General features: G+C 39.0%; 1 protein-coding gene across 3 annotated transcripts; it reads left to right on the top strand.

Annotated features, from left to right (window-relative positions):
- Window positions 1-76: 76 nt before the first annotated feature.
- On the top strand, window positions 77-23,269 carry USP16 (ubiquitin specific peptidase 16). Of its 3 annotated transcripts, none has more exons than XM_063448167.1 (19): window positions 77-194; window positions 4,537-4,633; window positions 4,721-4,790; window positions 5,576-5,754; window positions 6,423-6,526; window positions 7,431-7,540; window positions 9,724-9,923; window positions 10,150-10,233; window positions 11,294-11,427; window positions 12,235-12,322; window positions 13,482-13,563; window positions 13,935-14,026; window positions 16,618-16,674; window positions 17,559-17,735; window positions 18,779-19,685; window positions 20,480-20,574; window positions 21,731-21,817; window positions 22,871-23,027; window positions 23,117-23,269. In XM_063448167.1, the coding sequence occupies exons 3-19, from the start codon at window positions 4,739-4,741 to the stop codon at window positions 23,239-23,241; spliced, it is 2,730 nt and encodes a 909-aa protein (XP_063304237.1). In that variant the 5' UTR covers window positions 77-194; window positions 4,537-4,633; window positions 4,721-4,738; the 3' UTR covers window positions 23,242-23,269. The 3 variants fall into 3 exon arrangements, with proteins under 3 accessions (XP_063304237.1, XP_063304246.1, XP_063304256.1); XM_063448176.1 differs by lacking the exon at window positions 77-194 and adding an exon at window positions 250-290; XM_063448186.1 differs by lacking the exon at window positions 77-194 and adding an exon at window positions 250-290 and having other exon boundaries at window positions 4,537-4,639.
- The last annotated feature ends 644 nt before the right edge of the window (window positions 23,270-23,913 follow it).

Below are 23,913 nucleotides of genomic sequence, written 5' to 3'. Positions count from 1 at the left end.
TCCCAGCCAGTGGGACTTTGTCTGCGTCCAATGGGAGCGCGGCGGCTGCTGCTGATGACGTACAGGTGTGGGCGTGAAGCCGCTGGGTGGAGGGGCAAGGAGAACACACCGGTAACGTGGAGAGGAAGCATTGCAGCTGAGTGGAGGGATTGCTCGTCAGGGGAGCTAGCCACACGTGTTTTATTGAGACCCAGGTATCAGACACCCCACTATCCCAACTTTATGGCCTTAGCCCTCCCCTGTTAGACCTATTCCTCTCTGCTGAAGGTGCCCTTCTGCCAGGGAGAGAGGTAGGTACCCCCCATGGACCTGGCAATTCCACCATCAATTCTCTCATCAGACATATAAAGGGTGCTGCACCCTCCCCTCTCCCTCCCTGAGAGATTGGCTGACTTCACATCATGGAGCAGGTTGCCCACCCACCACAACAGCTGGTATGGCAAGCAGTAGCCATCACTTGCTTGGTGACCCAGTATTGTCCCTAAAAAAAGCTCTGCTAGTTCTTTAATCCAGGCCTTCATGTGTTAGAATCATTTTACTTTTAAACCTGTTCTGAATAAATAATCAGTTACGTAAAGAATCATAAGGAAAATATAAAGAATTATGGGGAATGTAGTCCATGGCAGGTGGAGTGCCAAAGATCTGTCCTATAGTGAAAGGGAGGTTGCATTCCCTGCTCATGTCAATGCAGGAGTATCCGTTTACCCTCAGGCGCTCCTATGACAGCATTAAATGGTTGCCAGATTACCGAATGCCTTCTGCCAGTTATACTTTTTCATTGGTTGCTGTTTGTAGAATTGTATTTCTAATCTGTTTTGGGGGGAATCGAACATTCTACGTTTCTAAACATAACTATGCTCAAAATTATTTTTTAAAGATTCTAAGCTATGGAATTGAGCAGCCCAAGCCTAATTAAAGGGTTACGCCAATCAAAAAACATTGTTTTTATAAAACATTAGCTTTGGTTAGAATAACTAATGGTGTGCTAGTCTGACAACCCCTTCCCCCTATTTAAATTTTATATATATATTATATTTTATAATAAAATACATCTAAAACGTACTTCTATTCCAGAGCCCCGCGCAAGCTCTCCTTGGAGCCTGATCCTCCTCTGCTGACGTCACTCCTGCACACTGGGGGAACAATGTCACAGAGCAACTCTTATTTCAGGGTGGCAAATGAGGTGGAGTTCATAGCAAAATACTGCACATACAAACTTCAGGCACCATGACCACATCAAATCAATGATTTGAACATGATGCTTGGAGCCAGTATAAATGTTTTTATTTTCATGTTTGTTTGTTTTTTTCTTCATAATGAAATCTAGTCCATAAAGCCTTACTCACCCTCATGTATACTACAGGTATGATTGCCAGCCTGTAGAGGTATGGATTTATTTTGCCAAAAGCCACTAGTCACCGATATGCCTGTAAATCTGTTGAAAATGTAAGTTCACCCTCTCCTTTCAAACAGTACAGGAAGTTTCAATGGGTCACATAATTCTTTCAGTAAGAGAGAGGGAAGGAGTGAATGAACCCTTCCATTTCACTGTTAGCATTACATTAGCCGTTTTAAATACCTTTTTGTTTTAGAAGTATATGATTTAACTGTATTTACTATATGTGGGCGTCAACATAATTGCAGACATTCTTTTATATTCTGTGGGCATTTTCATTAAGCCGCACTGCTAGTCTTTACAAACACCTAAAAACAAGATATTTGACCAGATGAATTTATTTATTATTGTCGCAGGTACTGTATGTAAGAAGAATTGCATTTTTTGCTTGTATACTAGTATTCCAGTTATCTTGAGCAATCAGAATCTGTTCTTATTATTCACTAAACCTCCAATCTTAGCGAATCATTTCTAAATGGTAAATTCAGACCAAATAGCTAGCTTAATTTCACAGTTGAGATTTAAAGGGACACTCCATGCACCCAGACCACTTCTACCCATTGGAGTGGTCTGGGTGCCAACTACCACCACCCTTAACCCTGCAAGTGTAATTATTGCAGTTTTTATAAACTGCAATAATTACCTTGCAGGGTTAAGTCCTCCTCTAGTGGGTGTATATCAGACAGCCACTAGAGGGACTTCCGGCTTCTTAGAACACAAAAAGTGTTCTAAACTACGCTGGATGTCCTCACGCTATGCATGAGGACCTCCAGCGTTGCCGGAATCCCCATAGGAAAGCATTGTATAATGCTTTCCTAGGGGGAGGTCTAATGCACGCACGCGGCCATTGCCGCGCATGCGCATTAGGGCGGAGGAGTGTGGGCGGAGCCTGATTCAGCGCCGAGGGACATCGGCTCTGGGTTCAGGTAAATCACTGAAGGGGTTTTAACCCATCACCACTACAGTTTATTGTAGTTGTTCTGAAGTCTATATACTGTCCCTGCATGATTTCCAATGTAAACACTGACTTTCCAGACTAAAGGCAGTGTTTACATTGCTTTCTGGTAAAACCTCTAGTGACAGTCACTCAGACGGCCTCTAGAAGTGCTTCATGGGTTAGTACTGCACAGTGTGAAGCACTTATGTTAATGCTTTCCATAAGGAAGCATTGATTCAATGCATCTCTATGAGGAGACGTTGATTGCGCAGCATGGCGTTTTGTCGCGCATGCCCAAATGTCTCCCAATGTTTTTCTTTGAGGAAGCATTGGATTGGCTTAGATTGTCGAGATTGATGATATCAGCCATTGGGGTGGGGCCAGCCGAGGCGCCACCAGCACAGCGTGGGGAAAAGGGTGAGTAAAAACACCTTTCCCATGCGATTGTAGGGGGCAAGTAACCTAAACACATACACTGATTTGATACATGCTCACTGACAGACACACACACATACACACACTCACTAATTTGACACACACACTCACAAATCATTACTTTTTTTTTATTTTAAAATCCTCCCAACAAGGTAGGGACCTATGGGAGAGCTGGAGTTGATCAGCTTTCCCTGGGGTCCAGTGGGGCTGCTGTCATCTCCATGCTCTCCTGCCTAGAGCGCTTTTTTTATTGATGCAGTGCTGGAATAAGGTCATATTCCGGCTCCCGGCATCACTGGAGGGCGTGCAAGGGAGTAGAGCAGGGAGATTGCAGCTCCCTTGCCGCCACGTCGCTCATTTAGCCCACCGCCTCCCTTATTCAGCCTCCTGTCCTCAGCTCTCAATGAGCCGACCGTCCGCCTGCCTGCCCGCCCGCCTCAGCCCTGCGTGAGTCAACTGCCCGCCTCCAATCTCAGGCAGTCAGTCACCTCAAGGGCCAAACAGGCTCACAAATCCTGGGCACCAGGACAAATTTCATGGTCGCCATGGCGACCTGACGCCTGTGATTTGTCGAGCCCTGTACTATAGCATACAATTAATGGGGATTTGTTATCTGCTATTTAAATCAGATGGTCGCATAGAAATCTCACCTATATATAATAGTTAAAAACTATAGCGTTAGGAATACATGTTTGTATACCTAATGCCACAGTGTTCTTTTAACACATAAATTGCTGAAAATTGATCAGTGAGACTGCAGTGTCACACTTTATACACCAAAACCGCTTAATTTAGCTAAAGTTGTGTTGGTACGTGGAGTATCCCTTTAAAGAGAAGCATTTTTTCCTCTTTTCTTTTATTTTGCAGATTATTTTTTATGGTGCAATTAGTTTTAAGACTTTGTTTTTCCTTGAAGTGAAATAATATTTTAGAGTCAATAAGATACAAAAGAAGATACCCTTGTGCTTACCATTTTAGTGAGGGATTTCCTATTGACTGACATTTTTAGCTAATGTTCATTTTAAGAATTTGTTCTAAACACTGTTGTGAAATGTACTGTGGAGCCTAGTGAACCTGTTTAGTGGGGAGGCCTTAATATACCCAGAGACAGGGGCACTAAAGCGTTAGGAATACTGAGTACTCATAACGCTTTAGTGTTAATTTAACACAGAATTTTAGTGAATTGAAAGCCAGAATGTGCGCTGAAATAGCCAAATGCAGTGGTAACGTCACTACTTAGAAATGGGAAACTGAGGTTTAATTCCCAAACCGACCTTATTTTATCCAAACGATATATATCTTTCTACTTGAAATGGTTATAGATTGTGAACTTGTCTGAGCAGGGCCTTCTTTGCCTCTAAATATTCCCATTGTATAATTATAAAGTGCTGCAGAATATGTTGGAACAATATAAGTGATTATTATTATAATAATAATAGAAGAATTGAATCATTTTACAAATCATAACTTTTCACCTAAACTTTTTCAGTCCCTTAAAATATGATAATGAATGCTTCAACCTTACCATTACTTGTCTCCTTGCACTGCTTTGTATATGGGTATACAGTATGAATGTGCTACTCATTGTGTGGGTACAATTTATTTTTTTGTTTTAATTCAGTTTCGACTGGATCATAAATAATTTGTAGAGATAGACACAGGCTGATTGACTAAAGTGGGATATTTTTTTTGAGAATTAAAACTAAAAATATAGTTGAATTTTTTTGTTCCAATCAATCAGTTTTGTCCTAAAATTTTATATTTTCAGATTCCTTTTTACATGCTCCAAAATCCTTACTTTACTCTCTAACCCTAAAAGTACTACGCAAAAGTCTTCCTTCTTTCAAAGTAAAGCCATCAGAGTAGTACCGGTAAGTGTTTATCTGTGAAGGGAATAAGATCACGTTTGTGACTGATCTATATTTATATTAATCTATTGTCTTCTCTTTCAGTCACTGTGTAACGGCATTATGGTGAAGAAAAAAGTAAAAAACATTCCTGTAGAAGATTCGTCAGATACTGGTATGGTTAATTTGATGATGGTTTTATATCATGGACTGTAACTGTATCTCTGGGAAGTGGGGACAGCTTCTGTATTTTTTTTGCTTGAATTCACACACTGAAGCAATTGCTTTCTGCTCAGCAAGCACAATTTGATGAGTCCGACTTAGTTTAATGAATAGAATGTCCCGTATCTACTTACAATATCTTTGTGGCTGTCCTGGATAGGGAGTGATCACAGTAAGTGCTCCATTATATCCATTGAATGACATCATTACATATCTTACAGGTCATTGCACATGTTATCTCACGTTGGCATAATGGGTCATAGTGAATCCATGACTTAATAATACTCTTCCTTTTTTCGTAGGCTGCCTTTTGTCTTTAAACAGGACTGTTTCATACAATTGTTAGATTTTTGTTTATTATGCATTGTCTCAGGCTTTGCCAGAGTAAGCCCAAAGAATCAGGTCTTACTGTTTTGAATGTTGTTCTTGCGTAACGCTGAGCTGTCTGTATAAGTGTTTCTATCACACGTGAACATGGCAAACTCTGCTTATATGTGCTATCCTGCATGAGAGAAACATCAGGACAAATAGTGTTGGCAAGATTTAAAAAAATAAGGAAGGGGATTAAAAGAAAGTTTGGAAAGAGTACGGTAAACTCTGTGGAAAAATCCTTGTTTTAAATTTTGTCTGTAATAGTGAAATGTCCTGCCAGTTTTCTGATGGCTATGTACCTGGAGTTGTAGACCTGCTCCCCTGCACAGATCCTGATAATTACAAACGTACCATTTTCCATGACAGGACCAGCATGCAGTCATCTCCGGAAAGCAGTAGAAGAAGGACCAGTTAAAAAGGCTTTGGTGAATGTCGATTGGACCATTTGTCAGGATTGTCCAACGGACAACAAGGAGAAGGATGGTTCTGAAGAGGAGTCTGTAGAAAGCTCTCCGATTTGGCTGTGTCTCAAATGTGGAAATCGGGTACAGTACAAGTATATTAGTTGAGAAATCACAATGCTTCAAACTTTCATTCTGCTCTATGAGAACAGCTCGTATCCTATAATTCTTTACCAGCAAAGAATGGGCTGAGTAGTTTTTCCTTAAAGAGCAATTTAAATAGTCACATAAGCTGATCTGAACTGCTTTTTAAACGCATAGCAGCCATACTGTTTAGTGCAATGGGCTGTGTGTTAGAGCTGCACATGCCTAGTCTGAGGCTTTGCTTTCTCTCCAGGGAAGATAAAGGCTTTCCTACTGTTCCTGATATAAGCAACCAGCTTGATTGATAGTCCTGATGGCAGTGAGTGCACTCAGGGTATTCTAAGAACCAAGCACTTTGCAATAATGCAAAGCACACTTGGTGCTTAGACTGACCATGTAACTGTACAATTGAAAGTTGATGATTCATCCTCCTTAAAAAAAAAAAAAAAAAAAATGTTTTAAAATTTGTTCCTTTATTTGAGAAAGAAACCTTGGATACAAAGTTCCTGGCCCTTTAAGGCTAGATTCTCTCACATGACATTCTAAGTGTTTCTATTGGCCACATTGTACTGTGCTGCAGAACATGTGCACTGATTTATTTTAATTTTATTGGATGTGTGACATAACTTTCCTTATTTTTTTATTTTATTTTTTTTGTCTCTTTGAAGGGTTGTGGGAGGTATTCGACACACCAGCACGCATTAAACCATTATAACAAACCAAGATCAGTCCCTCACTGCGTGGTGCTCAGTATGGAGACGTGGGGTGTATGGTATGTTAAGCTTCAGCTTGTCTGTATATCGAATTCAGTGATTAGCATGTGCTGTGAGTTGCTAGGAGTTGTAGCCGATATCATTCTAACTCCAGAAAACACTGCTAGGTCAGTACAAAAATTTGTAATTTTGGTTTTAAAGGGACACTGTAGTCACCAGAACCACTACAATTTCTGTAGCATGACCCTGCAAAATTTTCAATGTAAACGCAGACTTTTCATAGAAAAGGCAGTCTGTACACTGGTGCCTAGTAACACCTCTAGGTGCAGTCATTAAGACGGCCACAAGAGGTGCTTCTTAGTTATTAATATTAATTATATAGCGCCATCAAATTCCGTAGTGCTGTACAATGCGTGGACTAACAGACATGTAATTGTAACCAGACAACTGGACGTACAGGAACAGAGAGGTGGAGGGCCCTGCTCCATCAGTTTACATTCTAGAGGGAGTGGGTTATAGTGACACAAAGGGTAAACGTAGTAGGTACGAAGTAGGTTGTTAGAAAAGTATTCACTGAGGGCTTAGTAGGTAATTTTTGACAGTTGCAGGAGAGGAGTCATAGGGGGTGGGGGATATAAACCTGCTAGCAGTTTAATTGAAACACCATGTGCAGCACTTGTGTTCAGCGTCTCTATGCTCTGCAAGGAGGTGCTGAACATTCCCCATAGAGATGCATTGATGCAGTGCATCCCTATAAGGAGATGCAGACTGGTACAGAGTTTTTGCCGCGCATGCACAATAGCCTCCCAGTGCTTTCCTAAAAAAGGTGAGTAAAATCATCTTCATTTTGGCTGATTTAGCTGTAAACTTGAAATTCCCTTTAAATTATCAACAGTTCTCATTTTAGCAAATAACTAGGTTAGTCATATTTATTCTAAAACATTTCTCTGCTCATTTCAATAGGTGCTATGCATGTGATGTTGAAGTTCCATTCGCTAACACTAGTCGATTAGGTCAGCTGGTGGAATACATCCAACGAAAATCCAAATCAAGTGTCAAAACTCTCAATTCAGGTTTGTACTTAACGGGACACTCCACTCCAATACGGTTTGGTATTCACTAAACCTTGAATCTTGGCAAACAAATTCAGCATATATCTATCCCAACAAAATGAGAGCACTCGCTGGATTTTTTCAAAATAAAACCGGTGTATTTTTTTATTTTTTTTTTAACTATAAATTTATTAAACATCGAAACGTTGATTTTTGCAAAAATCAACGTTTCGACCCACTGGCCTTTATCTTGATAAAGATTGAATTCGATCTTTTCCCTTGTTTGTACGGTTTCACCTAAGTGAGCAAAGAAAATGCAGATAATCTCAATGGAAATGATATTCTGGCAGTTTAGTGTATTCAAAAATGCCAACTGTATTAAACCATCTTTAAAAACGCATTCTCAGTAAATGTGGTCATAATGAAAAGAAATGCAAAATACTTTTTGTAGAGGAAAACAAATTAAAACCTGCTTTGTGCATTTTGCACCAGTGGATAGGGTACTTTTCACTTTAAGCAGTAGTGTTACAACTAAGCAGCCATTTTTTTTACCAATATAAATATTTATTGTTATGCATCCCCTGCATATCTCAAGTTTGAATTTGAGGGTCCTTCTTGGGCGTTGAAAGTTGCAATATAGTGTTTCCACTATAAAAATTAGCACAGGCAGACATTGTGTTTCATACTTCCTTCTGCATTGTTGGAGATACCCTTAGCAATAGACATTGCTTCAAACACAGCTTTTAGAGAAAAAAGAAAGAAGGGAAAAAAAAAAAACTTGGCTATAATTCAAAAGAATCAGTGAGCAGAAAAAATATATGGCAATGGACAGAAGCAGTCAGGACCGTACGCAGACAATACAACACAGCACATGGCAGAAGACCATGAAACTTTGTTTTGTTGTAAAGATTTCTCTTTAACTCTGTATCCTACTCTGAAAGTATTGCAGAACAGTTTGTACTCGTAATTTTAGATTTCTGAAGACATTTTGTATATCAATATTTACTGATCTTTTCTTGTGACAGTGTCTGTGCCATTTTAAACAAGACTTACTTCAAAGACCAGCCTTGCTTTGCATATATGGCTATAAATGGTCTTTGGTGGCTTGATTTTGGAATTGTTTCATTTGTTTTGTCTTTTGTTTCATAAGAGAAAGCTGGGTTATTGTTGGCGTTCACATCTGACCCAGACACCTGTGCAAATATAAAATATTGTATTCCCGGGCAACTTCCTTGATGAATATGTTGGGCCATTTAAAGTTTTGCCATATTTTAGAATAACCCCAACCTTCCTGAGAGGGCTATGGATTTATATCTATACGTTGTGTAAATGATTCCATGTAGGGGTTTTCGGGACCTCTTTAATAATTCACAAGATCAAAGTGATTCATGATGGCTCCAGAATTCTGCATTCTTTTTCCATGATGATTCTGTTATGATTTTTTTTTTCTTCAGTTAGGATTATGTTTGGGATAGAGATAGAGTTCCTTTAAACATATGGGAGCACCAGGGAAGTCATGATAGTATTTGTGCATTTACTTTTTTTTTTTTTTTATTAATTAATTATTTTCTTCCTTAAAGGGACACTGTAGGCACCCAGACCACTTCTGCCCATTGGAGTGGTCTGGGTGCCTTGCCCCTCTCCCCTTAACCCTGTCAGTTAGTTTTGATTACAGGGCTTATCCCAAGTCTAGTTGCTGTCTCTCAGACAGCTGCTAGATGGTGCTTCCGGATTCTTACAGCACCAAAAGTGTTTTAAATGATGTTTGACGTCCCCACGCTCTGCATGGGGACATCGAGCGTCGCCAGAATCCCCGTAGGAAAGCATTGAATATTGCTTTCCTATTGGGAGGTCTAATGCGCACGTTCGGCCATTGCCTCGCATGCCCATTAGGTCTCCCCTGCCAGCAGCCGGCGTTGGGGAGGAGCGTGGGCGGAGCTGAGGCAGTGCTGAGGAACATCGGCGCTGGACCCAGGTATGTGATTGAAGGGGTTATTAACCCCTTCAGCACTGTGGGTTGGGGCCTTGACAGAAGGGAAAGCTACAGTGCCAGGAAAACTAGTTTGTTTTTCTGGCACTATAGTTTCCCTTTAAGGTGGACGAGTAGCCTCTCTAATTAAAAATGTAAATTAAGAGAGAACCCACCCCTGATACCTTAAATAATGTCTTGGTGTTTGTTATTTGTTTTATTCTGTTTACGTCAGTATTAACAGAGCAAGATGTGTGTACATCTGAAAAGGTGGAAGAGACAATTAAAAGTAGAACGAGCGAGAACATGGAAGAAGATCCCAACAAAATTTCTAAAGGGGACAAAGCAGTCAACATCTTGAGTAACAATCAAGAACCCACTGTAAAGGGGCTCAGTAATTTGGGGAACACGTGCTTCTTTAATGCTGTGATGCAAGTGAGTCAAAAAGTTCTTGTCGATAATGTTTTTTTTTTGTTTTTTTTTGTTTTTTTTTAAACCATTATGTTAGCGTTAACAGAATGACCTAATATCGTAACTTGGAATTCATATTTTATGCATGTGTGTTAGCGATGTGACTAGCGCAATGAATATTCTTGATACATAGACTGTAAGTTAAGATTCTAATGCACTTTATGTTTTGCTTTTCTTTCTTTTTATGAAGAATTTATCACAGACCCCTACCTTAAGGGAGCTTCTGATTGAAGTAAAATTACCCCAGAGTGTTTCTGTTGAACTGCTGGATTCTGTAAGTGGAAACCTATATTAGAATGTCCTTTTTACCGAACCGAAAAGTATGAGCTTGTACGCAACAAGTTAAATATTACATTTAAAGGGTGAACTATCACTTTCTGTGTTTGTTTTTATTGTGCTTGATTATGCCTGTATTTAACAAATATGTATTTGTGAGTTGTAGAAAGTAAGTGCAATACTTTTTAACTTTTTTTTTTTTTTTTTTTTTATCCTGCTTCCATTTTAACTCTTTGTTCTAAGCTCTGCCCTTTTGCACGTCACAGTCAGCGTAGGTTCTATTCAGTGGTGTTCCCCTTTAATCTCACGTTTCTGCTTATCAAGATGAATTGTAAAAAATAAATGTTTTTTTTAATATGTGCAGATCATGTTTTCAAATCCTGCATTGCAAAGTGTGATTGACAATGTGCAATGTGGGAATCCCTAATGTTGGGGAATACTGGGACATCCATGTGTCTGTCTGCCTGAGAATAGTGGTAGTTGAATTGATTGGGCAGCAGCCGCTGACATTATTTCAGCTCTCTCCTTTAATGATCAGATGGGAGAGAAGTTGGCGAGAGAATCACAATGCCTCCCCGCCCCCTCCCCTTCTGGTACTGGCATAGGATTAAAGAAGCAGTCACACTTTTAAACATGAAAATAAAAAAAAAAAACATAGGTCTGATATGCAACGGTATACACACATAACAAACCAGTACGTCTGTTTTACATGTGATTTTAATCAGGATAGATGTGTGCATGTGTCATCTGTTGATGAAGCGGTGTTCTCGCCGAGGGTTTATATTTTGTATCTCCGGTTAGCAGGGAATTGTAACTAACATGGGAATTTATACGTGTGGTGGCAATTTCGCAGCCAGCATAACGCACGTATTAAATGTGACGTTCATTAAAACTTGTGGCATATACTATAACTGGTACTGGAGGTCCTGCTCTGCCCGTGACTTTGAAACAATTGTTTCCTCAATGCATCAACAGTGCAAATGTCTAAGATCGTTTTATTATTGCATTAAAAGTTCTTTTGGGTTAATTATTAAATCTGCAAGTTCATCTATTTCCAGTCTCTTCAAGAGTTGAATTTAAATCAGTCGCCTGGACCCCTGACCTTAGCAATGTCCCAGTTCCTGACAGAAATGCAGGAAACCAAAAAAGGGGTGGTGACCCCAAAAGAGGTCTTCACTCAGGTCTGTAAAAAGTGAGTATGTACCAGAGCTGCCCAGCTGTCTTAAAGTAAATGTTTAAACGTCTCATGGAAGAGTTTCAATGTCTTGATAATATGATACTTGTTCGTATAGAGATCATTATCTCCTGCTTTGCCTTTATCTGGGCAGGAACGTAGATGTTCCCATTGGATCTGCTAGCCACCATGGCATTACTGCCACTTGCCGAGACCCTCGCTTAAAATGGAACTGTTACATTGCTGAATTTATTTATATTCTGTTACCCCTCCCTTATATTTTAAGTTAGGTCTCGAAAATGATATAGACATCCATAGACGTTTTATACTGATGCTGAATGCCTTCCATGGATGTGACCTACACAGCCTGCTTAGAAAAAAAAAACTAATGGGACTTTGCAAGTCATAGCCAGTTGAGATGTAACTAGGAATGCAGAAACAGTGATACATGATTTAACTCCTAAATCATGTATCACCAAAGCCACTTCAATAAGCTAAAGTTGATTTGGTGCTTAGTGCCCCTTTAAAACCGAAACATCCTCCTGCTGTGTCTTGCCTATGCAAAATTGTCTTCATAAAACAAAAAAAAAATCTTCTTGAAGCCATGTGGCTCAGTCACTTTTCATTTGGATATCCGGGAGATTTGGGGTTCTTTGTCTCAGTCTGCGTTCTAGTCTCCGAAAGGTTTGGTTTTCAGGACACTGCAGTTCATAATTTAGTGATTTTGCAGCTTCTTTCTCCATTACTCATTTTTTTGTTTTTAACAATAGTTTGTTGGATTTTTTTTTATTTTTTTTTTTGGTGATCATTGTAATTTCTTTACAGAGCTATACGGTTTAAAGGATACCAGCAGCAAGATAGTCAGGAACTGCTTCGTTACCTTCTGGACGGCATGAGAGGCGAGGAGATCCAGGTAGTACTGCTGAAAGAAGGCGAGCTGGTTAGGATTATTAACGTCTCCGAATGTATGTAGACGATATGTTCCAAACGAAAGACAATCCAGCATGGATACACCACCCAGTATTAACGCATTGCAGGATTTAAAATAAAAACCTAGCCAAATATTACATACCTCTAAGGAAATTCTGGACTTGATCCTAGTCCTCATATTGTCAAGGAAAATGCAGAGATTAGTTATTTCTCATAACGCCAAAAAAGCCATGAGCATCTTCTCATTCACTTCACACAAAAATAAATGTGTTTGCCAGCTGCCTTGATTGCCTTGCAAGAGCTGCACTTTGAATACTACTCTCAGCCATCTTCGCATGGTAATGTGAAAGGTGTGTGTTTATTTTTTGCTTCTTTTTTTTTCCTGGCTGTATTGGAGAAACCTACCACTTTATTTGTCTCGCCACTCAGTCACCCCTGATATGTTGGTGTCACTTTCTATTCTGTACATTCCGTCTCTCTCTATCTCACTGTTTCTCAATTGGCACAATATCCATAAAACGCTACCTGTTAAAATGAGCCTCCAATAAGAACACTTTTATCCATCACTGATTCTACCGATGTAACGAATGCTGTTCTAATTTGTCTTGAATTGAAGCTGGGACTTTTTAGCTGAGTTGAAGAATTATTGCCTAAATATTTAATTTTGATCTCAATTTACTGCAATGAAGTGTTTTCTGAATACACTCATTTCTGTTTCATGTGTCTTATGTGCCAAGCAGTCTGTAAGCATGCAGGAAAAACTCTCTCTACCTTTTTTGTTATACATTTGTGACAGCTTTGAAATCTCTAATCACACATTATCAGCGTTATTCACTGCAGTGAGAATTGTCAGGATTTCAAAATGAATTTACATTTTTAGACTTAATTAGCCGAACTAGAAAAACCTCCAAGTCAGCTGTGATTTCCATTCAGCTCATTTGGCCTTAAATCTAAAAATTCATTTTGAATTCCTGCAAAGTCTTACATTAGTTAATGATCCTGTATGCAAATTTTCTGGCACCTTCATATTTTAATAAACGAACAATGGTCCATGTAATGAAACTATAATGCAAAAAAACTGTTCAATCAAAAACACATTTCTTTGAAGGTAGTCTCCTAACGATTTTCCTCGTACACTCTAGAGAATACGTGTTGCAATGACCAAGGAGCTGCACGGTACCTCTGAAAAACAAGATGAAGAGGAAATTAAAAAGAAAATTAAAGGTAACTTGAAAGTAAACTATATGTGAATACTAAGTTGTTAAAGGAATGACTCTATAATGACTCATTCGAAATTGCGGCCGCTGGGAAAATACAAAGTTAACACTTTGACAATATTATTGTCTGTTTTCATTCAACCTGGACAGAATTGGTTGAGGGTGCTGGAATTGGGTTATCCCGGTGTTTTTATCTAAATTGGCATTGATATAAGGTGCTGGTTCTGCATTATCATTGCTGCTGAGAATAGACACGTTACATCAAAGCATTCCTAAACGGACTCTTAATAAATTGGGGGTCAGCATCCAGGCACTCTAGGCAACATGAACTTTACAGCGAGCTCCCTTTAACCACCTATTTTTGTTTGCCTTCTCCAGACTGTGAAAAACGAAGAGCGTTCCCGAACTTCGTGGACCGTTTATTTGGAGGAGAGCTTACTAGTACAATTATGTGTGAGGAATGTCATACGGTAAGCGAAAACATATTTCCTATCGTTGGAGTTCTCAATGTGTCGTCATCTGCTATGTTCGAAAGAACAATGCCATGAACATTATCTACTATACTATGTATCATTAAAATTCACCATTACAATACTTTGCGTTTTCAAATGCATATATATAAAATTTTACTCTGAAATTAAAATTGTCTATATTGATGTGGTGGCAACTCAGAGTAGACATTGGGGTGCTGGCTTAGCATGGGGTATCAGTGTTCTAGTGTTTCCAAGTAGATATGGGGGTGCTGGTTTTACAGCCTGGTTATTCGTTAAACGAAAACGGTTGGCAATTTGCCAGGGAATTTAATCCAATTTAGTTAAAATAGAAAATTTATGTATGTCGGCTGGGTTTCCAACTCTGCTATAATGGACTTAAATCTGCAACTTATAGGATTTCAAAGCATTTTAGTGTTAAAGGACAACTATAATCACGCAGACAAACTCTAATCAATGAAGTGGTCTTCGTACAATGGTCCTGTCATTTTAACCCAGCAATGTAAAAGATTGTATTTGTTTTAGAACAGGAAGAGTAAAACTTCAGGAAGAGTAAAACTTGTTCACGTGATGCGAAAGCTTATAGCAAAGTATTGGATTCAGTACTTTCCTATGAAGCATTGGATGCACATGCGCATCAGGTCCCCGGGGCTGCTCTATGAGGAGCATTGGATTGGACGATCGTTGGTGGAGACCATGCCTGGTCCATGCCAAGGGAGTCTCAGCACTGAAAAAGGCAAATAAGAATCTTTTATTTTATTCTAAAGTGGGGGGCTCATCATCTATGGAACTAGGGACAGTGTATCTTTAGGAATACAGGTTTGAATTCCTAATGCTAAAGTGTTCCTTTAATAAGCCTTGTAATATGTGGTACAACTAGGCATTTTCTCACTGTTGAACAGACACAGAATTGCAAGATTCCCGATTAACGGGATCTATAGTGTGTCCACAGAACCCTATATAGGGGGTAACCCTTGGATATATAGCAAATACTTAAACTGAAGGTGATCCCTAGAAAAGAAGAGCCTGGGAGCACCAAAAAAGGGTTCTCTGGGCGTTGCACATATGTATTAAATTAAAATAAAAAACACCTTTATTATAGGGTATAAATTCCCCAAATAAAAAAAGGAAACTTATATAAAGTCTATCACATCTAATAAAACACACAGGGGAGACCCTGGTCTTGTATACGAGTAGGAGTATGCAGATAAGAAAATATGTTTAGAGATAAATAGTAAACTGATGTGCTTGATTGCAGTAATGAAATTACTTCTCTATACTGGCACAAATGGTGCTTAAGTCTTGGTAATGATATGCAAATAATAGGTAGGTATATCCTTTGATAGAGATTGAACCAAAAGCTTGAGATAATAAATTGAAATCACCCTACAATGTTGTATAGTATAGCTTAAACCTAATATTTGTGTATAGGTATCTTGGCAAATAGGTTGATACACTTAGAAGAGTGTCCCTTTCTAGAGTCTCCAAAAAGTATCAATAAATGAACAGCCCTAGGTGGTTAGAATGTATCCACCAGTTGAACAAAACCGTAAGCTAACTCTTTGCTAGGGATCACATTCAGTTTTTGCTATTTTCTCACTGTTCAATCAATATCAGGGGTCTGAGAGGGGGCCAGATGACTGACTGAAATTCTTAAGAGTCCACTGCCATATGATATTAATGAGATGGTTGTGCCATACCCAATATCACTTCTCCACCAATAGCTCACTTGTATCTATGTTATGATACTTGTCAAAGAAGGTTGTTCTGATCCTTTGCTCCCCTGATGATTTTGTGTGCACTGGAAAATCCGGCTGTTTTTAGAGAGACTCTGTCTCATTGCCACTGTCTGATTCTCCTGAGCAGCAGCAGCAGCTAGGCCTGTTTAGGAAGGATAGACCGTGCTGAGACATTACTCTGACACCACATCCTCATTCTCCCCATTGGCGCTGCTCACACTACATGATCGCACGAGAAAGAGCTTCTCAAAGGCTCTGAGGCTCCTTCTCATGTGGTCATGTAGTGCAAACTGTGCCTGTGGTCAGTATATTTGCTAATCAAAAGGCAGCAGCTCTATGATGCTGGTGGAGCTCTGGTTCTGTTGATTGGCCCTGTGTCTCCTCATCAGACCAGTGACAAGCGTCTCCCTCTGTCCTCCTCCTTAATGCGTCTCATGCATCCACTGGATTTGGCCGGGGGTCCAGAGGCGCTGCACCCCTACTCTATATATTTACATAATAAACCCTAAAGGTCCTGTCTGCTATGAAGAGATATAAGGTTAATAACATGGATCTAACTTTCTGTGAATATATCTATATCTATGCAGTCGAGATAGCTCAATGGGCTAATGCATCATGAATAGAATCTGTTCAACCAGGAAGGTTGACTCGGTCCTTAATCCTTCTGAGGTAGATAAAATGAGTATCATTAAATTAGGCAAAAGTAACATCCCCAATATTTCCTGTTTAAACGATGATATTATTATATTTTTTTTTTCCTTGAACTATACTATAATACGTTAACATTTACAATTAAAATGAAAATAAATGTAACTTTTTTTTTTCCCCAAGGTGTCACTGGTGCATGAACCATTTCTTGACCTTTCCCTTCCTGTTCTGGATGATGTGGTAAGAGATGGGCTAACTGTTGTAAAGCACTACTGATACACTTATTTACACTATATAATTATAAGCACTTTGTATAAAAGAACTGTAAGCAGGGTCCTAGTCCTTTCTTCACTTTGTATCAGTATGTGTTCATTATTTATCTGTATTTAGAAACATAGAATGTGACGGCAGATAAGAAATATTCAGGCAATCTAGTCTGCCCATTTTTTTTAAAATACTTTCATTAGTCCCTGGCCTTATCTTATAGTTAGGATAGCCTTATGCCTATCCCACGCATGCTTAAATTCCTTCACTGTGTAAACCTCTACCACTTCAGCTGGAAGGCTATTCCATGCATCCACTACCCTCTCAGTAAAGGAATATATCCTGAAATTATTTGTAACCTTTGTCCCTCTAATTTAAGACTGTCCTCTTGTTGTGGTAGTTCTTTCTTTTAAATATAGTCTCCTCCTTTACTGTGTTGATTCCCTTTCTGTATTTAAATGTTTCTATCATATCCCTCCTGTCTCGTCTTTCCTCCAAGCTATACATGTTAAGTTCTTTAACCTTTCCTGGTAAGTTTTATCCTGCAATCCATGAACCAGTTTAGTAGCCCTTTCCTCTATTGTACAGCACTACGGAAGATGTAGGTATTCTATAAATACCAAATAATCTAATAAACCGAATCATTTAAAACGTAATTACAAAATTTAGATTAAAGTAGCCAAGCTGTGATTGAATTGTAGATTTTGGTTCTGTATTGTTGCCTACATTCTACAGTTTAAATCGAAGTTCACTACAATTCTGAGTTTAATGCACCACTTGTTCTGTGGGTGACATATTGAGGCTCCTATGTTAGAGAGTGCGGAATCAGTCTCTCAAAAGCACAACTTTACTTATTGCAGCTCTCAAAAAAGGTTTCTCCTAAAACCTCAAAAAATTTGGGGGTAAAGAAGCCTCAAGACGAAGAAGAAGAAGATGAGGATGACGACGATAGCTATGTGAAAGAGAAAAGTGAAGGGACTGGAACAAGTAAACATCTTCAGAAAAAGGCCAAGAAACAAGCTAAAAAGCAGGCAAAGGTTGGTAATTAGGAACTATGAAAAGCAGGTACAGACATGACTTCCTGTGAGAAGAATATGACCTCTTATAACCCTGGTTAGGAATAATTAATGTTCATCACGAGTGCGGTTACTCATTCAGAATCACATCTTGCTCACGTTAGGTCTGTTTGTTAATCCTAAACCCTGGGGGAATGCTCTAAACTCTACCAGAGCCGCTATAACTTAAAGGCACACTATAGTCACCTGAACAACTACAGCTTATTGTAGTTGTTCTGCTGGTGAGTATAGTCGGTCCCTGCAGGGGTTTTCCTGGGAACACATTAGTGCTCCGCTACATTAGAGGTGCTTTCTGGGTTGTACAGCAATGCTCTGCATTGAGGCACTGAACTATCCCCATAGAGATTCATTGAGTCCATGCATCTCTACATGGAGATGCTGATTGGCCAGCACAGCATTGTATGTGCATGCGAAATAGCCTCACAATGTTTTCCTACGGGAAAGCATTGGATTGGCTTAGGTTGTCAGTTCTTATAAACTCAACCAAGGAGGTGAAGCGTGGATGGGGTCAGCGGCGCTTGACAAGCATGGTGCTAAAATAAAGGTGGGGTTTTCAACTTATTAAAGGGGGGCTAGGGAGCTAAATAGTGTTTTTACCACTATAGGGTCAGGAATACACATTTTGTATTTCTGACCCTATAGTGTCCCTTTGATGTAATGGTAATGGTGCAAAAAGTCGGTCCCTGCTGTGTAGCTCACCCCCTTACTGAGATACCTTGACTGGCTGATAAATTTAGGTCTACATATCTTACTCACTCCTAATGAAAGGACTTCCAAGGGATTAGAAAATTACATGACATAATTACTGTGGAACATAAGTGCTACCTTCCAAGTGAAAGAGTGCTCACAACATTCCACTAGCCTGCCTTGCTTCATAAAGGTCATTGTGAGGACCCTCCTTTTTGTTTGTATGTACATGTCGCGTTATGTTTATAATTGAAGAAATCAATATCAGAAATTTTTTTAGTTCTCATCTCTTTTTTTTTTTTTTATTTTTTTTACAGAATCAGCGTCGGCAGCAGAAATTCGAAAATAAGACAGTGCTCTTCAACAATCTATGTGCCACACAGAAGGAAGATGACAGTGGCAACGAAGAATCGGTCTCAGACAAGCCTGAGTCGGAAACTAACCCAAAGCAGGATGCGAACGGCCATTCTGACAATTTAGATACGGTCAGTCGAGAAGATAATGCTAATTTGGAAAGTGATTCTAAAGGACAAACAGAACAATCTGCTGAGAGCACTGTGACATCAGAGGAAATCGTGGGGGCTAATTCTGTACTCTGCAAACAAAAGCTGGAAAGTAATACTGACATAGAAATAGGCAATCCAGAAAACAACATGGATAAAGCAGACATGGATGTAGGAATTCTGGAAAATAACAGTGAGCTGGGGGTCAAGGTTTTGGAAACCAGTAATGAAATCAGTGTCAGAAACCTGGAAAATGGAACAGAAATGGATGTAGGAAATATGGAAAATAATACTGAATCTGCTGCGTTTCTGGAAAATGGTTCCACTGGATGTCTAAACACGGATACCACCGAGCTCCAAGATGAATCGTCACATGTTCAGCTTGATGGCAATAAACCTTGCACAGAACAATTCGATGAAGAAGACCAATTAACGGAAAATTTAAATAGACTTAATTTGGGTCCAGTCATTAATCCAAGTGAAATAGAGCTTGAGATAATTGATGAACCGCCTGAAGCACATGTCTACGAAGTGGTAATGGAGGACCCAAAAACTGCCTTTCGTACACTAGCGGACAGACTAGATCTCCCGTTGGATGAATGCTCTGTGCTCCGTTGTCTCTCTCAGTTTACTCACAAAGAAAACCTGACTGGGAACAACCAGTTGCTTTGTAATGTGTGTACACGAAAACATGCAAGTAAACCAAAGAACAATGTTAAAGGTAAGACAAGTTCCCTTTTTGGTTTTGGCTAAATATGTCCAGAACAAGAAACAAAGCATCTCAAGAAAAAAATAGTGATATACATTTTCAATGTGGGATTACTCGATGTGCCAAATAAATTAAATTAAAAAAAATTAAACCTGTTCCTGCAGTGATGCTCTGCCTTTTCTATAGCAGTGCTCAGCTGATCCCAATTTGTCTGCATAGAATGCAAATAGGTTGCAGTAAGTGCGTCTGGGAGTTGTAGTTCAGTTGTCCGCTTTCTACTGTATAGTATTACATCCTGTAGAGCTACATATTTTAAAGACAAGAATGATCAGTCAGAAGCCACTCAGTATGATTTTTGAGTCTGATCTTAACCCATAAACCCTTGCTGAACCGAGGGTTAGAGAAATAAGTAGTAATATCTGTCCCTATTTCACTCATCACATAGGTGGAATTGAACTATCTATTAACTGATAACAGCTGTAATTAATTTCTAAATAGATCAGTTCAGTCGGTGTGCAGCGATTGGCGGAGCCACTGATCGCACGTGCTTGTGGCTTGTCTTACTTTCCAAAGAGGAGAGAGATCCTTCCCACTAGTGGAGGCATGAGGGGGGGGGGGGTTTGTAGACGCTAAGAACGGAGAGTGGTAGATTTATACTGTCTACATGATAACCTTTTCAATAACTTAAAGTTCTCTCAGATTCACATGTGCCACGTTTTATCTTTCAGTGTTCTTGTTCTCACAGTTAGACTGTAATGTTTGGAAATCCTGTGAATACAGATCATTATAATGATATTCTGTTACAGGAGACAAGAAATTTGTTTACACCAATGCCAAGAAGCAAATGTTGATATCTGACCCTCCTCCAATCCTTACGCTACATCTGAAACGGTTTCAGCAAGTAAGTCTGGTCTTTGTATGTGATCATATCAACCCCACTTACATAAATTACATGACAAAAATTGTTAAAGGGTGTAATATCTTGTGTTCAAGGGTTAAAGGCTCGCTGCGTTAATTTAAATCTATATTAACCACAGGTACTAATACGCAATCTGACGTTCTTTGTAAAAAAAAAAAAATATATGCAATTATTGTACTCCAAAAGCAAACAATAATCTACTTAACAGATGGCATTTCTTAACGACATTACAGAGAGAGAGAGATCTTTGATGTAGTCGTCTTTGTATCAACAAGTCAGAGACACACTAGGAGAAGAGAGCGTGGTCCTTTTGTCTAATGTTCTTTATAGGCAAAATTACGCTATAGCTTTTAAATTAAACTCTGTCCGTATAAGGACACTACCCCCAATCTCCCTATACTGCACATTTCAGAGTCCTCTTGCTACTGAATAGCAAACTACCATCTGTTCTTTTTAACCCATTAGACATGCAGACTTTAATATGTATTTGAACAGGAATATAGAATACTAAACCCACCCAGAACATTGTATCAATGAAGTAGGTGGGTGCAGCGCCTCTCGTGTTTTAGCCCTGCAATCTGTTAGTAGACCTATTAATGTTATGCAGTGCTAAACACACCACCAGTGATTGTCTTCCTGAGAGTTACAAGAGGCACTTCCACATTGAGAACAGAGTGTGACTCTGTTCTGTGACATTCTTGCCATCAAACCCTGATCATAGGAAAGCATAGTATATACCTTTATGAGAAGCTTTTGATTAGACAAGTGAAGCATTTGCTATGCTTGCCCATGTCATCACCAATACTATTGTATGAGAAACATCGGATTGGACAATAAGCCAGGAAGTGGCGCTTCCAGGATAATGTCGCGGGAAGAGGAGTGGGCAGAAGCACAGAGTGTTGGCACTGGGATAAAGGAAGTAAAAACATTTTGGGGGGGCCTTGCATCTAACTAGTGAGGAGTACAATATAGTGTTATGAATATATGTTTGTATTCCTAACGCTATATTGTTCCTTTAAAGTATTTGCTGTAATTTATAATATTTTTATTAAATTTTTTCTTCTTTTCTTCCATGGTTTGAACTATTAGACTGTAAATATTTTCCCTCTTTTTTTTTTTTTTTTCCCTCTATTCCTAGAATGGTTTTAATCTCCACAAAATTAACAAGCATATCAAGTTTCCTGAACTGATAGACTTGGCACCCTTCTGCACGGTGAAATGCAAGGTGAGTGAGCATACTGCAATGCTGATTTCACATAGTTCTGAAGGTAATTCATTTTACTTAGTCATGTGTTGGTCATCTTAAAGCGTCACTGTCACTGTCTGGGGACATTGAACAATTCGAAAAGACCCCTGACGGTGACTTTGCCATTAGAGTTGGCGGGGCAGGTGAAGGTGAGGTTTACTTACCTGAAACTATGCCACATGGGTGTGGCCTTCTTCCTCCGGTGGGTCCACTTCAGCTCCTGGTGCTCCTGTCCCTTGCAAGAGTACAGCACTGAGATCTATGGAGGATCCCACAAGATCCTCCATAGACAGAGACCATTCCCGGCAGCCATCACTGATGACGGCAGAAAGGATTGACACTTATAGACCGCGGTAGCTCCGCCCAGTGTCAAGAAGGCATGGGAAATCTAAAGAGACAAAGTAGACCCTACTTTTTTTCTGTATATCTATTCTAATTTTTAGGGGAGAGGAATAGAATTTTTTTTGTTTTGTTTTTTTTTGCACAATAATATATATTTTTTGTAAAAAAAAGTATTTTTATGCAGATAACATATATAAAAACAAACATTCCTTTTTATTTCTTTAATTAAAAGTAGAAATCACATGTCACAGGGAGGGTTAACTTGAAAGATAACAACTGTTCATCAATTGATGGAGGATATCGGAAGGCGTAGATCTTGGTTGAGCTAGTAAATATTGCTGCCAGATCGTCAAAGCAAGGCTTAATGCTTATGGTGTGATGGGTGTAAACAAATGTATACGTCTCTCATTTATTCTGGAGGAAATCTACAACTCTTTTCACTTAATGTATATATAGAATTTCTACATGTGGGTAATATACTCCCCTCCTGCTCCTTGAAAGACATACCATGTGCAGCACTGCAACCAATCCTGCCATCTGAACAAATTGAATGCTTGCTAGGGCTGAATTTTCACTTGCCAATGTCAAGGAGGTGAGGGGAAAGTTTGAGCCATGATTATTTTTAATGTAAGTGGGGGATAAGCTCAGCTTGTTTCTAAAAGAGACTAAATCAGTGCTATCTATCTACAGAACATCCCCAAAGGAGAGTCTAGATTATTATATTCCTTGTATGGAGTCATCGAACACAGCGGCACCATGAGGTCAGGACATTACACAGCTTACGTCAAGCTGAGGAATCCAAATTCTCGATTTTATGACCTTGTACTTCGGAGTCAAATACCTGAAGGTAAACTAAATATGCCATGTATGTGTGTGATATTTTTTATATATTCTTAATTATATTCTAAGCCATTTCTTTCCCTTTTTCCTACACAGAATCGAACATCGAGCCCACCAGGGGACCATGGTATCACATTAGTGACAGTCATGTGCAAGCAGTTCCACTAAGCAAAGTTCTTAACTCGCAAGCGTACCTCCTGTTTTATGAGCGAATACTGTAATATTACTTCAAAACGGCACCCTTTTCATTTTTTTTTTTTATTAATAATAATAATATTATTATGATTTATTTTTTTTTGACCCAGGATTTGCCAGGGAATATTTATTTTAATTGAATTACACAGGCATTTTGGAATTTGTGTGTATTTTTATATAAATATCTTTGCACCAGGAATTTATGCTTTACAAAACATGACATAAACATATATACATACATACATATACATATATCTGTTAAATATGGAAAAAGCATTTATGGGATCTGTTGGGCACCTCTAATGGTGACTCTTATGCAATGAATATTATATAAATACCATGCTATCATTTTCTTTCTATATTTTGTTGTGATTAATTCTCCCCTCCCCCACCCCCTCTTCTATTTTTTTTTTTTTTTATTATTAAATGTCAAATTCCAAAACCAATAGACTCCTCTATTTGTCTATGGATTTAAACAGAGCATAAAAAGAGCAAGCCCTGCTATGATTTACAGAGCCACGTATTCTGTAAAATAGCTATACAAAAGAAATCCAAGAAACCGTAACAGACAGGAATTAGATGTGTCGAGTGCCCTTCTCAAACAAACTTGTCCCTTTTATTATCTGTTCTGGTCTCCAGTTATTCTCCCACCCATTGTTCTTTCTGCATCCTATTTCATAGTATATCTGACTACCTCC

Source organism: Pelobates fuscus, chromosome 1, assembly GCF_036172605.1.
Source record: "Pelobates fuscus isolate aPelFus1 chromosome 1, aPelFus1.pri, whole genome shotgun sequence".
NCBI classification, from domain to species: domain Eukaryota; kingdom Metazoa; phylum Chordata; class Amphibia; order Anura; family Pelobatidae; genus Pelobates; species Pelobates fuscus.
Note: the sequence above shows the minus strand (reverse complement) of the source record. Positions and strands in the feature narration are given on the sequence as shown.